General features: G+C 50.1%; 1 protein-coding gene across 1 annotated transcript in view; it reads left to right on the forward strand.

Annotated features, from left to right (window-relative positions):
- Nucleotides 1–17,472, forward strand: part of HEATR1 (HEAT repeat containing 1) — a 290,453-nt gene that overhangs the window by 143,152 nt on the left and 129,829 nt on the right. The window contains exons 18-20 of the mRNA XM_063918062.1: nt 11,250–11,398; nt 11,482–11,674; nt 12,409–12,581. Coding sequence (XP_063774132.1) covers nt 11,250–11,398; nt 11,482–11,674; nt 12,409–12,581 — 515 coding nt within the window. The remainder of the gene's footprint in view (nt 1–11,249; nt 11,399–11,481; nt 11,675–12,408; nt 12,582–17,472) is intronic.

The raw sequence follows: 17,472 nt of genomic DNA on the forward strand, positions 1-17,472 counted from the left end.
CTGTTTCTGGTCCCAAAACCGAATAGGTCCTCCCGGCCCATTCTCAACCTCAAGGCTTTGAACAGGTTTGTGAAAGTTTCCAAGTTCCGTATGGAAACCCTTCGCTCTATAGTTCTGGCCTTGGAACCTGGGGACTACATGGTCTCCCTGAACATACAGGATGCTTACATGCATATTCCTATAGCAGTGTCACATCAGCAATACCTGAGGTTTGCGATTGGCAACCTCCATTACCAGTTTCGGGCGTTACCTTTTGGTTTAACTACGGCTCCGCGAGTCTTCACCAAAGTTATGGCGGTGGTGACAGTGGTACTCCGCCGTCAAGGGGTCAGGATACTGCCGTATCTGGACAACTTGTTAATCCTGGCAAATTCCCCATAACTTTTCCTACGTCATCTGGATATGTCTGTCCAGTTTCTACAAGCCCACGGGTGGCTCATCAACTGGAAGAAATCCTCCCTGGTCCCTGCTCAGAGCATGGTGCACCTGGGAGCGCTATTGGACACTCACAACCAGCGGTTGTTCTTGTCTCAGGAGAAAGTTCTGAAGCTTCAGGACAGGATTCGTTGCTTCCTTTCTCGTCCGCAAGTGTCGATACATTCGGCGATGCAGGTGCTGGGCCTCATGGTATCGGCATTCGACATGGTGGAGTATGCTCAATTCCATTCTTGCCCCCTCCAGAGGCTGATTCTAGCCAAGTGGGACGGCCTGCCTCACCGGATCAGGTCTCACATGATTTCATTGACTCCGGAGGTCCGTCTGTCGCTGCTTTGGTGGCTTCAGGACCAACGATTGTGCAGGGGCCGTCCCTTCTGGATATCCGACTGGGTCCTGTTGACGACAGATGCCAGTCTAAGAGGTTGGAGAGCGGTGCTGGAGCAACACTCCCTTCAGGGTCGGTGGACCAAGGAGGAATCTCTCCTCTCGACTAACATTCTGGAATTGCGGGCGGTCTTCAATGCGTTGAACCTGGCCCAGCATTTAATTCAGAACTGTCCTGTTCAAGTACAGTCGGGCAACGCCACCACAGTGGCTTACATAAATCATCAAGGCGGCATTCGAAGCCGTTTGGCAATGAAGGAAGTCTCACGGATTCTACATTGGGCGGAACGCCATCTACCGGCCATATCGGCAATATTCATTCCGGGAGTCCTGAATTGGGAAGCGGACTTTCTCAGTCGTCAGGACGTACACGCCGGATAGTGGGGCCGCCATCCAGAAGTGTTTCAACTCCTAGTGGAAAAGTGGGGCTTCCAGACGTAGGTCTGATGGCGTCTCGACACAATCACAAGGTACCGGTCTTCGGAGCAAGGACAAGGGATCCTCAAGCAGCATTCGTGGATGCGCTAGCGGTGCCGTGGAGGTTTCGGCTGCCGTACGTGTTCCCTCCGGTGTCACTCCTGCCCAGGGTAATTCGGAAGTTCAAGCAAGAAAGAGGAATTCTGCTTCTCATAGCACCGGCGTGGCCCAAACGGCACTGGTTCTCAGACCTGCAGGGCCTATCATCAGAGCGTCCAATTCTACTTCCACAATGCCCAGACCTCCTCGTTCAGGGCCCCTGTGTCTACCAGGACCTAGCCCGGCTGTCTTTGACGGCGTGGTTCTTGAAGCTTCCGTCTTAAGGGCTAAGGGTTTTCTGAGGCGGTCATTCAAACTATGTTGTGGGCCCGGAAACCGGCTTCTGCTCGGATTTACTATAGGGTCTGGCATTCTTACTTTATTTGGTGCGCATCTAACAATTATGACGCTTCCAAGTTTAGTATAGCCAAGTTGTTGGCCTTTCTTCAGCAGGGCTTGGACTTAGGCCTGCGTCTGGCCTTCCTCAAGGTTCAAATATCTGCCTTGTCGGTGTGGTTTGAGAGAAAGATTGCGACCTTACCTGATGTGCATACCTTTACTCAGGGTGTGTTGCGTATCCAACCTCCCTATGTCCCGCCTGTGGCTCCTTGGGACTTGATGGTGGTTTTGGAGGCGTTACAAAAGTCTCTGTTTGAACCTCTTGGTTCAGCTGATCTTAAGTGGCTTTCCCTTAAGGTGGTGTTTCTGCTGGCTATTGCTTCAGCTAGAAGAGTGTCGGATTTGGGTGCCTTGTCTTGTAGTTCCCCATATCTGATATTTCACCGTGACCGGGCGGTTCTTAGGACTCGTCCCGGTTATTTGCCTAAGGTGGTTTCTTCGTTCCACCTTAATCAGGAGATTGTGGTCCCGGCCCTTGTCTCTCCTGATCTGTCTCCCAAAGAGCGGTCTTTGGATGTGGTACGGGCTCTCCGTATCTATGTGAAGAGAACCGCTTCTGTTAGGAAATCTGATTCTCTCTTTATTCTGTTTGGGTTTCACAAACGGGGCTGGCCTGCTCACAAGCAGACTTTGGCCAGATGGATTAGAATGGTGATTGCACATGCTTATGTGAAAGCTGGTCTGTCAGCTCCTGCTCACATTACGGCCCATTCAACTCGGTCTGTAGGACCTTCTTGGGCGGCACGCCGTGGTGCGACCCTTGAACAATTATGCAAGGCGGCTACGTGGTCCTCGGTGAACACGTTCATTAGGTTCTATGCCTTCGATACTGCCGCTTCCCAGGATGCTTCCTTTGGACGCCAGGTTCTTGTGCCCGCTACAGTGCGTCCCTTCCCATAAGGAACTGCTTTAGGACATCCCCTATGTCTTTCCTTGTGGAGCCCAGTGTACCCCGCAGCAGAAAATGAGTTTTATGGTAAGAACTTACCTTTGTTAAAACTCTTTCTGCGAGGTACACTGGGCTCCACAGGGCACCCACCCTGACGCACTTAGCTTTTTTGGGTTGGTATGGCATTAGTCGCTAAAACTTCTCCTGTCGTGAGAGTGTGGTGTATGTGGCTACTAACCGTTGTCGTCTCTTTTCCTGCTACTGCATTGGGCTGGTTAACTAAAAACTGAGCTCCTGTGCAGGGAGGCGGGGTTATAGAGGAGGCGGCGCTGTGCATTCTGGGAACAGTCAAAGCTTTTGAGCTTGTTGGTGCCTCGGATCAAGATCCTACTCTACACCCCTATGTCTTTCCTTGTGAAGTCCAGTGTACCTCGCAGAAAGAGTTTTAACAAAGGTAAGTTCTTACCATAAAACTAATTTTCCTATACTTTCAATGGAAGTTTGGAGAGCCAAAAATCGATACAGACCATATAAAAAAGGTACTGTACCTGCCAAAAAAGTACAGCTGGAGGGTATGCCACTGCATCTTAGGCAAGTCTCTACTCTGTAGATAGAACGCTGCAGTATAAGGTTTTTTCCCCCCCCCTATGTCCTGCTGCCAGTCAGCCTGCCCCTCCGACATCAACAATCCCCACTCCCTAGCCGCGGTGCAGGTGGAACAAAAGCTGCTGCGGCCACCGGCATAGATGTGTTTGAAAGCAGCGCAGCGGAAGCATACATGCCTACATTGTGGCTTCTCCCTCCGGGAGGGAGCAGCCTTATTATATAGGAGGGGGGAGTGGAGGAGGCTGTACGGAGGCGTGGAGAAGGCGGTATAGGGTGTGGTGATGAGATTGTGTCATCGTAGCCCCTCCCTCTGCTTTACAATGCCCACATTACCGGCATTGTAAATGGGGGGTGGGGGGGGGGGCTACAATGACACTATTTAACACGAATTGTCATTGCCCCGCCCCCTTCTTTGTGATGAGATGCCGCTGTGACCGTGTCATGCGGCAAGCGGTGGAGTGCGGTGGGGGGTCAGCGCCATGCGGGAGACTTGCCCACTTCCCCTGGGAGGGCAGGAGTGCCACCCAATTTTCGGGAGACTCCCAGACTTTCCGGGAGAGTAGGCAAGTATAAGCGGAAGGCTTTCATAGCCCTCCCTGCGCCGCATACTCTCTGAGCCCCGGAGCGTCCGCTGCGCGTGATGTCACATAAGTGCCTCCCCGCTACAGCCGCACACAGATCCCCAGAGGCCCTGACTCCGCAATACAGCACCTGGGCTGCCGGCCTGAAAGCCCCGAGATGGCTAATGTAATGGATAGAGTGGGTGATATCGCGGAGGGTAATGTCTGGACGCTGAATCAATGTAAAAGGTGACAGTGTTGTGCAGTGCAGTGGGTGTGCAGTGTCACTGACACTGCACAGCACTCTCACCTTTTACATTGATTCAGCGAGTCAGTCAGTTCTGCCAGCCAGTCACTATTGTTAGCGCCGGTGTCCCAATACGCTGCATTACAGGGAAGTAGACGCACTAAATAAACTACAGCTCCCAGCAGCCCTTAGCACCAAAGCATTTCGGCGCTATCCAGTGCTGGGAGCCTTAGTCTAGTCAGTGCATTTTCTTCCCTGTAATGCGGAGCTTTGGGACACCGGCGCTAACTAAAGTGACTGGCTGCTTGGCTGCTGTGCGAGTCTCCGAGAGAGCCACTGCCAAAGGGAGGACAGCAGCTTAGCTGCTTCCAGGAGGAGAAGCATTACTCTCCCCTACCTCACTCGCAGTACCTCCGGGCCCCGTCCACGGCACCCCCACCCCCCCCCCTCCACCACCCGCGATGGCTTCGGACCCCCTCCCACCGCACCTGCCCCTCCCCCACCCGTGGCACCCCCTAAAACCACTCCTCCCCCACCCACGGTGGCTTCAGACCCCCAACCGCGGCACCCGCCCCTCCCCCACCCGCTGCACCACCGCAACCGCCCCTCCACCACCCGCCGCAACTTTGGACCCCCTCCCCCATCCGCGTCTCCCCGCACCCGCCACTTCCCCAACCACAGCACCTACTATGTGATTCATCAGGTCCTGCGTGCGCTGTTCGTGAAATATTTAACCACTCACACAATTATGATTGGAGGTAATACTCAACATGATAAAAATATTGCTCCTCCCAAAGGTGTGCAAAGGTTAAGGGGGCGTAGCCCCTCACGACGGTGTGAAGAGTGCCCGTAGGGCTCGATGAATCACCTAGTTTAACATGTAAGACAAAAATTCCTCTCTTTTTCACTATCTTCCAACGTTCATGTCGGCAGTCTACTAAAGAGCAGACACTTCATATCCATACCCTAGTGGATATAGAAAATATGAGCAGTGCTGCTGGTAACAAAAACTGTGATATACATGTATATGACTATGTATAAAACTGTCTTGCTTCATATGCAGAGTCAACATTAGCGGGTAAATGTATTACCCTGCGATATGGGGAAGAAGCAATATCAGCGCACATTGGCCCCCCTTTATCAAGCGTTGGAGAGTGATAAATAGCACGGTGATAAAGTACCAACCAATCAGCTCCTAACTGCCATGTCACAGGCTGTGTTTGAAAAACGACAGTTCCTGTTGGCTGGTACTTTATCACCGTGCTATTTATCACTCTCCAAGCCTTGCTAAATCTGAGCCATTATGTGCACTGATGCCACTTCTCCCCCTTGTAAGACACTGGCGGTGCAGGGACAGTGACGGGTGCTCTGTGTCCCTGTACATATCAGCAATACGATCGAATAGAAAGCAGGCCGATATGTGCAGGCAATGTATTTGCGACACCTGCAGCTGTCAATTTCAACAGCTGCAGGTGGCGATGCCTATTCACCACAGCAGGGACAGAGCTGTCCCTGGCTGTGGCGGGTGGGGATCTCGCGTGAGTAGCGAGATCCCGCACATGCGCAGAGCAGCTTGCTGGGAAGAAGACGCAGCGCGCTGTGCGCTAAGGGGGACATCGCCGGAGGGGGGAGCTTTTCGCTCCCTGCTTCGGCAGACAAGATGTTAGTACATCTTGTCGATTTCTTTTTCATCCACTAGGGGTCACTGGAGTACTCTTGGGATATGGACGGCTTAGCAGAAACAAAGGCACTGAATATTTAAATTTAGAACTCTCCACCCCTCCATATCCCCGAGTACCTCAGTGTAGTACCTCAGTGTTTTTTCTGTGCTCACAGCACTAACAAGGCTTGTGTGGAGTTCCCACATTTTACTTTTTTCACTTAGCACATCCCTTCCCAGTTTCTGGAAAAACATGGGTCCGGGATAGTGCCGCTGCACGGACAGCGCATGGCGTGTCGGTCCTCACAAAGAGCACCCTCACAGCCACAGGCAGCCCACGGTCTCCTGCAACAGCTGGACGGAGCTTACAGATAGAAGCCCCGTCGCAGCCATGACCTGAAGAGCTGGACGGAGCTTACAAATAGAAGCCCCGTCGCAGCCATGACCGGAAGAGCTCGGAGCTTACAGTTAGAAGCCCGTCGCAGGCCTCCCTACAACAAGGTATGCTGGGGAAACGGGGCGGTCAGCGCAGGCTGCCGCCCCGCTGTGTGGGGTCAGTGTTGTAATGCCGCCTCTCCCGCCGCTCATACAGCCGCCCGCCCCAGCCGCTCCGTCCGGCCGCCCCAGCCGCTCCGTCCGGCCGCCCCAGCCGCTCCGTCCGGCCGCCCCAGCCGCTCCGTCCGGCCGCCCCAGACGCTCCGTCAGTGCTGTATTGGTGCCAGCGCTGAGAGGGGGAGAACCGCCGCAGCTCGGCTAGCGACGCCGGAAGCCGCTACGCGCCGCTCCGGCCAGCCGACCTCCGCTGCTCGGCAAGAAGTGTCCCTCGCCTCCCTGCAAAGACTTCCCGGCGCTCCCCGCTGAGACACAGCGCTACAGGGAGTACAGGGGGAAGAGGGGGGGGGAAATCTGGCTGATTACAGCGCGGCTACAAGGGAATGTAAAGGGCTGAGCCTATATTAACACTGTAGCAGTTGTAACCTGTCCTGTGATTATCAGTGTAAGCATGGCATGGGGGCCATTTTAACCATGCTTCCTGTTTCTTCCAGTTTGTAATTCCAGAACATTCCTGCCCTACATCTCTACTCCACCGGAGGCGCAGGGGTGTTAGTGGGAATTTTGGTTCAGGTTTCACATAGGCTGGCCATGTGAACTGCATTTCGGCCATAAATAGATAGATATATATTACACACCTTAAGTAATAATTTTACTGAGTCGTGCAAGTGTCTGTCCTTTGGCTATTGTGTTGTCTGTCTGCATAAGGAGTAAGGCTCCAGCACAGACTAAAAATACTTTTAAACAATGTCTGGACATAAATCTACCACATGTTCAGTATGCTTTGTAGGTTTCCACTCCGGAAGCCGGTTCATTCCCAGATCCTATGTTAAGCATTGGCAATTCAAATTGACTCCGCTCGACAGGAGTGGTAAGATCGGAGTCTCGGAAGTTACTCCGCCAGCTTGAACGGAGGAGTCTCAGCCTTTCCAAAGGTCCAACTTCACTTGGGATACCAGGGGGTTAATTTAACTGGTCTTATAATTTAAACATTTTCTTCTATGTTGCAGTCTGACAATTCTATGTCAAACCTCACAGCGCTAAATACGAGTGAGGAGGGCACATTAGACAGTCAGATAGTGCGGGTTTTGACAACCATACATTGCTAATGACCAGTGAGTCAGTCTCTGAAATTTACAGAGACTAAGGAGCCTCTAACATCTAATCCGTCGTATTTACTAAACGACAGATCTTCAATGGGTTTCTTATTTAGGATATCTTACTAAGATTTAAGGCTATTTACCCGTTTCCACACAGTGACATCTAAATTGGAGAATCCGCCATTGGTGAATTCGTCTGTGTCAAACCTTATAAAGACCCAAGATACATTTGGGTCACTAGGGCGCTCTGTGTATGGAAACAATGACGATCACGTTATACTTATCGTTAATAAGAAGCTACTGAGTATCTCTGTACAGCGTCTGCTGCCGCCTGTTACCTCGCTTCTCGTTTTTCATCGTCGCTAGTTTCAGCACGACAAGGCCAGAAGTTGTTTGGTCCTAAATTTGACAAATGCATATTTCAGGGAAAAGTCTAGCCATTGCCTCCTCCGGTATCAAGACGGAAATACTCTGGTCCGGCGTTTAAAGCCTTTAGACTTCAGTCTTTTCAAGGCTGTGGTACAAAAACAGTCACGCTTTGTAACGCCAGGGCGCTAAAGTCACAACAAGCCAGTGGCTTGACGGGTTCTCAGCCCATCTCGAATTTCCAATTGTGGTAGCGCCTTTACACGTTACATTTGCCGGGTTTCCAGCCATCCACTCATGGATGTATCCGCTATTTAGGGTTAAAAGACAGGACTGCCTCTGTCGGACGAAATAAGGCGTTTTGGCAGGTTGCCATTCAGTCTCTGCTGGTTTCAGCAGTTTTTAATTCCAGGCCTGGTACACCAACAAAGTCAGGGTTATTATTCCCGTCTGTTTGTGGTACCGAAGCCGGAGGGCTCCGTCGCAGTCTCAATCAGCAAGTCACTTACTACAGATTGAAAATGGATTTTCTGCGGTTAGTATTTGCATATTTGGAGCCACAAGATTGCATGATTGCGCTTGATCTCCAGGATGCGTACTTACATATTCCGGTTTGGTCACCTCATCACAGGTTCTTGCGTTTTGCAATACGCCACAACCATTAACCGTTTCAGGTTCTACCGTTTGGCCTCTTGTCAGCGCCTCGGGTATTCACCAAAGTGATGTTTGTGATGATAGCTCATCTCAGATCTCTGGCAGTGACAATCGTTCCATACTTAGACGATCTGCTCATAAGAGCTCCGTCTCAACAGATGCTCCTCCGACTTGCGCTGCTAACGTACACCACGGTTGCAGTGTCAAGTTCAAAAACAATCGCATCTAATTCCGTCTCAACGACTTCAATTCCTAGGTATGTTTCCAGATACGGTAAATCAAAGAATTTACCTACTACACCAGAAAGAACAGATTATACGCCATCTGGTACAATTAGTGCTCAAGCCACGCACACTATCGGTACATTTGTGTATTCGCCTATTAGGAACAATGATGGGCTTTCGAAGCGCTTCAGTTCGGAGGTTTTCACTCTCGTCCATTTCAACAGCAGTAGTCGCCCTCACATAGGCAGATTTCCCACAGGGAAGCGAGGGTGTCTCTACTCTGGGCTTCTCACTCAGGGTTTCTAAACGGATCACGACAGATTGCTGTCTATAAATGTCCTGGAACTCCGTGCAATTTACATTGCGCTACATGCTTCGCTCTCAGACTGTCCAAGTGCAGTCAGACAACGCGACGGCAGTCGCATACACAACAACCAGGGAGGAACGAGAAGCCGCATGGCAATGTGGGAAGTAGCTCGAATCCTCAATTGCCCAGAATACCACAAGGTGATATTGTCGACTGGGTTCATTCCGGGAGTGGACATCTGCTAGACAGATGATCTCAGCCGTCGGGATTTTCATCCAGGAGACTGGGCATTAAATCCAGAGGTGTTTCACATGTTGGTCCACAGGTGGGGTTACCCTCAGGTGGACATGATGCCATCTCGCCACAATTACAAACGCCCAGTATGTGTCCAGAACGACAGATCCCAAGGGCAGTAGCGGTGGATGCTCTCACAATCGCGTGGCCGTACAGCCTCGTGTATCTGTTTCCACCGTTTTCCGCTGCTCTCTCCGTTGCTAAAACGGATCATAAGAGAGTCCGTCATAGTCATACTAGTGATATCTCATGGGTCTCGGAGAGTTTGGTTCTCGAATCTCCGAGGACTACTCGCAGACGATCCTTTGCCGCTCATACTACGTCCAACCCGTTACAACAGGGGCCGTTCTTTTACCCCTATTTAGCGCGGCTGCGGTTGACAGGTTGGTTGTTGAGACCGCCCTCTTAAGAAGAGAGGGCATTACAGTATCGGTTATACCAACCATGTTACGAGCTAGGAAGCCGGTTACGGCAGCTCATTATTACAGAATTTGGCGTGCCTATATAGGTTGGTGTGAAGCTCGGAAGTTTCCGACATCATCTTTCAAGTTACCCGTATTCTGTTAATTTTACAGACGGGGTTGGATGGAGGACTGCGTTTATCTACACTGAAGGTGCAGGTATCTGTGTTGTCAATTTATTTTCAAAGACGATTGGCTCTATTGCCGTCGGTACACACCTTTCTGCAGGGTGTCCTCAGAGTACAGCCTCCATTTATCCCACCTACAGCGCCATGGGACTTGAATCTGGGTTCAGATTTCTTAGTCTTCATATTTTGAACCCTTACAGCAAGTGGATATTAAGTTTCTCACTTGGAAAACGTTTTTCAAATTTGGGTGCCTTGTCATGCAAGCCACCGTATTTGGTGTTTCCTGATGACAGAGCAGAACTTCGGACGAATCCCGATTTCTTACCAAAGCTAGTGTCATTTTTTCACATCAATCAACCAATAGTGGTTCCTGTGTTGACAGCACATTCTAGAATTCTGAATGTGGTACGCGCATTACGCGTTTATATGTTCCGAACGTCTACGGTTCGTAATGCGGATACGTTGTTTGTTCTCTATGATGCTGCCAAGTGGGGTGGGTCAGCTTCTCAGCAGACCTTATCCAGATGGATAAAACTGACTATACGTCAGGCTTACCTTAAGGCTAGGTTACAGTCGCCTACATCAGTAATAGCTCATCCCACAGGTTCTGTGGGAACGTCATGGCCAGCTGGTCGTGGAGCTTCTACGACGCAGCTTGACCGTGCGGCTACATGGTCTTCAGTGCACACGTTTGTGCGCTTTTACAAGTTTGATACGTTTGCGGCATCAGCATCTAGCTTTGGCCGCCTAGTGTTACAGGTGTCAAACAGCTCTCCCGCCCACGGGGGAAGCTTTGGTACGTCCCAAGAGTACTCCAGTGACCCCTAGTGGATGAAAAAGAAAATAGGATTTTGGTACTTACCAGGTAAATCCTTTTCTTTGAATCCATAGGGGGCACCGGACGCCCACCCAGAGCAGTTTTACCTGGGTTGTATTAAGCTCAGGGGATCTTATGGTAACACATTTTCACCGACTGGTTCAAATTATAAGGTTCTATCGGTTATGGTGTCAACTGTTTCGTTGTCAGTAACGTTATGTGTCAACTTTGTTGTTGTCCGTTAGGTTATAGGAATTCTCCATTGTCAACCTCTCTATAGTTCCTGTTTGGCTCAGTAAAAAACACTGAGGTACTACACTGAGGTACTCGGGGATATGGAGGGGTGGAGAGTTCTAAATTTAAATATTCAGTGCCTTTGTTTCTGCTAAGCCGTCCATATCCCAAGAGTACTCCAGTGCCCCTTATGGATTCAAAGAAAAGGATTTACCTGGTAAGTACCAAAATCCTATTTTCCCTTCTTGCTTCGCCTCGATAGTAAAGAGATTTCGCAGCTATAATACATTCACCTATGTATATAACATAATTTAATGTCTAACAGACCTGTGGTTTTATCTGGAGCAATAAGAGTGTGTTTATCTCATTTCTGGTCAATGACACCTTGCCCTTCTGTTGTGCTTGTTGTGTAGGTAATGTGTGGTGGAATCCAGAGACCATGGAGAGTGTGAGCCGCAACTACCTACAAATCTGTATTGGCCTCTTTGATGTGACTGTGTTGGGGGCCAGTGAGGGAGAGCATACAATCAACTTTCGAGCTCTCTTGAGTTTCTTAATTATGGTATGCTTGTTCGCTTTATTATCATCTGGTAATTTCCTTACCTGTATAGGACTACTGATAACTCGTGTTTTTTTTAATTTTAGCAACACTTTCAAAATCACGTGGAACTGTTCAGCTTCCTCTCACTGCTCTGGACATACGGCTGCAACCTTTCAAGTCCTTTGGCCTGCACAGTGAATATAGTGCTACAGACTAGGGCCCTTTACATTGGTCACACCTTACTCACATCCCAGTCTGCCCAGAAGAAAAAACAGCTTGCATCGATTTCTACTGCAGGTAATTCATATGTTAATGCCAGGGGTAGAACCTTGACCATTTTGGCATAGCCAACGTAAGAACTGTAATGTAAATGCTTATTTCAGCTGTAATCGCAACTGTTATTACAGACATTTTCCTTTCTGCACTTTAGAATCCAGCAATCATACCTACAGTATAAATTGATACCACTAGCTGGTGAAACGTGTTTCCAATTACTTAATATACCTTAACATATGGTGTATATAATGTTATACCAGCTTACTGTCTAGTTATCTGGCTCTCCTGCACTGGCATATTTACAATGGGTGCAGTGCAGGGGAAGGGGCCGCACCGCACACCCTGCACCCATCTTTTTAAATACCTCTCTGGAGTCCCCCGCTGGTGGCAGCATCTCTAAGCAAATCACCGGTAAAAGGCGCGGTGGCCATTTTTCTGGAGGTTTGCGCATGCGCACTACACTCTGGAAGTGCGCTTGCCGGCTAGAGTGGAGGGGGCCCAGACAGAGTCTGCACATGGGCCTCCTCCTCTTTAGAAGCACCTGTGATCTGCTGCTTTCCATAATAAAGACCATCAGTGCAAGAAATAAGGGAGTCTAAAAAGGAGTCGATTTAAAAAAGTGAACATTATCCAGAACAAGAGTCTGAGTGGTGATTTAATTTTCTTTAGAGCTTTACGATGACCTACTCTAGGCAGATATTCATACAAGACGTTGCTGCTTGGCTAATGGGTATGTTTATAATTGTGTCCTGCAGTGGTTGTGGCCTTGCTGGTTAACTTGACGAGTCCTGTGAGAGAGGTGCGCAGAGCTGCCATAACCTGCTTACGTGCACTCGGCGCAGTGATAGACTCCCCACTCTCCCAAGTCATTAATGCTGTGATGGAAAGAACTGAAGAGATCATCGCCGACTCTACTTATGTGGCTCAGGTAATTATATCTAGTTTTCTCTAACGTCCTAGTGGATGCTGGGGACTCCGAAAGGACCATGGGGAACAGCGGCTCCGCAGGAGACTGGGCACAAAGTAAAAGCTTTAGGACTAGCTGGTGTGCACTGGCTCCTCCCCCCATGACCCTCCTCCAAGCCTCAGTTAAGATTTTGTGCCCGAACGAGAAGGGTGCAATCTAGGTGGCTCTCCTGAGCTGCTTAGAGTAAAAGTTTAAATAGGTTTTTTATTTTCAGTGAGACCTGCTGGCAACAGGCTCACTGCATCGAGGGACTAAGGGGAGAAGAAGCGAACTCACCTGCGTGCAGAGTGGATTGGGCTTCTTAGGCTACTGGACATTAGCTCCAGAGGGACGATCACAGGCCCAGCCATGGATGGGTCCCGGAGCCGCGCCGCCGGCCCCCTTACAGATGCTGAAGCAAGAAGAGGTCCATAAATCGGCGGCAGAAGACTTTCCTGTCTTCATAAGGTAGCGCACAGCACTGCAGCTGTGCGCCATTGCTCTCAGCACACTTCACACTTCGGTCACTGAGGGTGCAGGGCGCTGGGGGGGGGGCGCCCTGGGAAGCAATGAATTTACCTTATTTGGCAAAAAAATACATCACATATAGCTCCTGGGCTATATGGATGTATTTAACCCCTGCCAGTTTTCCAGAAAAAAGCGGGAGAAGAGCCCGCCGTGAAGGGGGCGGAGCTCCGCTGGTAGGAAGGCTCCCAGAATCTCCCCTGCATCCTGCAACTACAGAAACAGGGTAAAAAAGAGAGGGGGGCACTTATTTGGCAAAATAACAGATATAAGCAGCTATAAGGGATAGACACTTATTGTAAGGTTGTCCCTATACATATATAGCGCTCTGGTGTGTGCTGGCAAACTCTCCCTCTGTCTCCCCAAGGGGCTAAGTGGGTCCTGTCCTCTATCAGAGCATTCCCTGTGTGTGTGCTGGGTGTCGGTACGTGTGTGTCGACATGTATGAGGAGGAAAATGATGTGGAGGCGGAGCAATTGCCTATAATGGTGATGTCACCCCCTAGGGAGTCGACACCTGAATGGATGGCCGTAATTAAGGAATTACGTGACAGTGTCGGCACGTTACAGAAAACTGTTGACGACATGAGACAGCCGGCAGCTCAGTTAGTGCCTGTCCAGGCGTCTCAAACACCGTCAGGGGCTATTAAACGCCCGTTACCTCAGTGGGTCGACACGGACACAGACACTGACTCCAGTGTCGACGGTGAAGAAACAAACGTATTTTCCAGTAGGGCCACACGTTACATGATCACGGCAATGAAGGAGGTTTTGCACATCTCTGATACTGCAAGTACCACAAAAAGGGGTATTATGTGGGGTGTGAAAAAACTACCCGTAGTTTTTCCTGAATCAGATGAATTGAATGAAGTGTGTGATGAAGCGTGGGTTACCCCCGACAAAAAACTGCTAATTTCTAAAAAATTATTGGCACTATATCCCTTCCCACCAGAGGTTAGGGCTCGTTGGGAAACACCCCCTAGGGTGGATAAGGCGCTCACACGCTTATCAAAACAAGTGGCGTTACCGTCTCCAGAAACGGCCGCCCTTAAGGAGCCAGCAGATAGGAGGCTGGAAAATATCCTTAAAAGTATATACACACATACTGGTGTTATACTGCGACCAGCAATCGCCTCAGCCTGGATGTGCAGTGCTGGGGTGGCTTGGTCGGATTCCCTGACTGAAAATATTGATACCCTGGACAGGGACAATATATTATTGACTATAGAGCATTTAAAGGATGCATACCTATATATGCGAGATGCACAGAGAGACATTTGCACTCTGGCATCAAGAGTAAGTGCGATGTCCATTTCTGCCAGAAGAGGATTATGGACCCGACAGTGGTCAGGGGATGCGGATTCCAAACGGCATATGGAAGTATTGCCGTATAAAGGGGAGGAGTTATTTGGGGGCGGTCTATCGGACCTGGTGGCCACGGCAACGGCTGGGAAATCCACCTTTTTACCCCAAGTCACCTCGCAGCAGAAAAAGATACCGTCTTTTCAGGCTCAGTCCTTTCATCCCCATAAGGGCAAGCGGGCAAAAGGCCACTCATATCTGCCCCGGGGCAGAGGAAGGGGAAAAAGACTGCAACAGACAGCTTCTTCCCACGAACAGAAGCCTTCCCCCGCTTCTGCCAAGTCCTCAGCATGACGCTGGGGCCTTACAAGCGGACTCAGGCACGGTGGGGGCCCGTCTCAAGAATTTCAGCGCGCAGTGGGCTCACTCGCAAGTGGACCCCTGGATCCTGCAGGTAGTATCTCAGGGGTACAAATTGGAATTCGAGACGTCTCCCCCTCGCCGGTTCCTGAAGTCTGCTTTACCAACGTCTACCCCCGACAGGGAGGCGGTATTGGAAGCCATTCACAAGCTGTATTCCCAGCAAGTGATAATCAAGGTACCCCTCCTACAACAGGGAAAGGGGTATTACTCCACGCTGTTTGTGGTACCGAAGCCGGACGGCTCGGTGAGACCCATTTTAAATCTGAAAGCCTTGAACACTTACATAAAAAGGTTCAAGTTCAAGATGGAGTCACTCAGAGCAGTGATAGCGAACCTGGAAGAAGGGGACTACATGGTGTCTCTGGACATCAAGGATGCTTACCTCCATGTCCCAATTTGCCCTTCTCACCAAGGGTACCTCAGGTTTGTGGTACAGAACTGTCACTATCAGTTTCAGACGCTGCCGTTTGGATTGTCCACGGCACCCCGGGTCTTTACCAAGGTAATGGCCGAAATGATGATTCTTCTTCGAAGAAAAGGCGTCTTAATTATCCCTTACTTGGACGATCTCCTGATAAGGGCACGGTCCAGAGAACAGTTAGAGGTCGGAGTAGCACTATCTCAAATAGTACTACGACAGCACGGATGGATTCTAAATATTCCAAAATCGCAGCTGATTCCGACGACACGTCTGCTGTTCCTAGGGATGATTCTGGACACAGTACAGAAAAAGGTGTTTCTCCCGGAAGAGAAAGCCAGGGAGTTATCCGACCTAGTCAGGAAACTCCTAAGACCAGGCCAGGTGTCAGTGCATCAGTGCACAAGGGTCCTGGGAAAGATGGTGGCTTCTTACGAAGCGATTCCATTCGGCAGATTCCACGCAAGAACTTTTCAGTTGGATCTGCTAGACAAATGGTCCGGATCGCATCTTCAAATGCATCAGCGGATAACCCTGTCTCCAAGGACAAGGGTGTCTCTCCTGTGGTGGTTACAGAGTGCTCATCTCCTAGAGGGCCGCAGATTCGGCATTCAGGATTGGGTCCTGGTGACCACGGATGCCAGCCTGAGAGGCTGGGGAGCAGTCACACAGGGAAAAAATTTCCAGGGCTTGTGGTCAAGCATGGAAACGTCACTTCACATAAATATCCTGGAACTAAGGGCCATTTACAATGCCCTAAGTCAGGCAAGGCCTCTGCTTCAGGGTCAGCCAGTATTGATCCAGTCGGACAACATCACGGCAGTCGCCCACGTAAACAGACAGGGCGGCACAAGAAGCAGGAGGGCAATGACGGAAGTGGCAAGGATTCTTCGCTGGGCGGAAAATCATGTGATAGCACTGTCAGCAGTGTTCATTCCGGGAGTGGACAACTGGGAAGCAGACTTCCTCAGCAGACACGATCTTCACCCGGGGGAGTGGGGACTTCACCCAGAAGTCTTCCACATGATTGTAAACCGTTGGGAAAAACCAAAGGTGGACATGATGGCGTCTCGCCTCAACAAAAAACTGGACAGATATTGCTTCTGGTCAAGGGACCCTCAGGCAATAGCTGTGGACGCTATGGTAACACCGTGGGTGTACCGGTCAGTGTATGTGTTCCCTCCTCTTCCTCTCATACCAAAAGTACTGAGAATCATAAGAAGGAGAGGAGTAAAGACTATACTCATGGCTCCGGATTGGCCAAGAAGGACTTGGTACCCGGAAATTCAAGAGATGCTCACGGAAGACCCGTGGCCTCTACCTCTAAGACAGGACCTGCTCCAGCAGGGACCATGTCTGTTCCAAGACTTACCGCGGCTGCGTTTGATGGCATGGCGGTTGAACGCCGGATCCTGAAGGAAAAAGGCATTCCGGATGAAGTCATCCCTACCCTGATCAAAGCCAGGAAGGATGTAACCGTACAACATTATCACCGTATTTGGCGTAAATATGTTGCGTGGTGCGAGGCCAGGAAGGCCCCTACGGAGGAATTTCAACTGGGTCGATTCCTGCATTTCCTGCAAACAGGACTGTCTATGGGCCTAAAATTAGGGTCCATTAAGGTTCAAATTTCTGTCGATATTCTTCCAAAAAGAACTAGCTTCTGTTCCTGAAGTTCAGACGTTTGTCAAGGGAGTACTGCATATACAGCCTCCTTTTGTGCCTCCAGTGGCACCTTGGGATCTCAATGTAGTGTTGGGATTCCTAAAATCACATTGGTTTGAACCACTCACCACTGTGGACTTGAAATATCTCACATGGAAAGTGGTAATGTTGTTAGCCCTGGCTTCAGCCAGGCGTGTATCAGAATTGGCGGCTTTATCCTATAAAAGCCCTTACCTAATTTTTCATACGGACAGGGCAGAATTGAGGACTCGTCCTCAATTTCTCCCTAAGGTGGTTTCAGCATTTCACTTAAACCAACCTATTGTGGTGCCTGCGGCTACTAGGGACTTGGAGGATTCCAAGTTGCTGGACGTAGTCAGGGCCCTGAAAATATGTTTCCAGGACGGCTGGAGTCAGAAAATCTGACTCGCTGTTTATCCTGTATGCACCCAACAAGCTGGGTGCTCCTGCTTCTAAGCAGACGATTGCTCGTTGGATTTGTAGTACAATTCAGCTTGCACATTCTGTGGCAGGCCTGCCA

This window comes from Pseudophryne corroboree, chromosome 4 (assembly GCF_028390025.1).
Source record: "Pseudophryne corroboree isolate aPseCor3 chromosome 4, aPseCor3.hap2, whole genome shotgun sequence".
NCBI lineage: Eukaryota > Metazoa > Chordata > Amphibia > Anura > Myobatrachidae > Pseudophryne > Pseudophryne corroboree.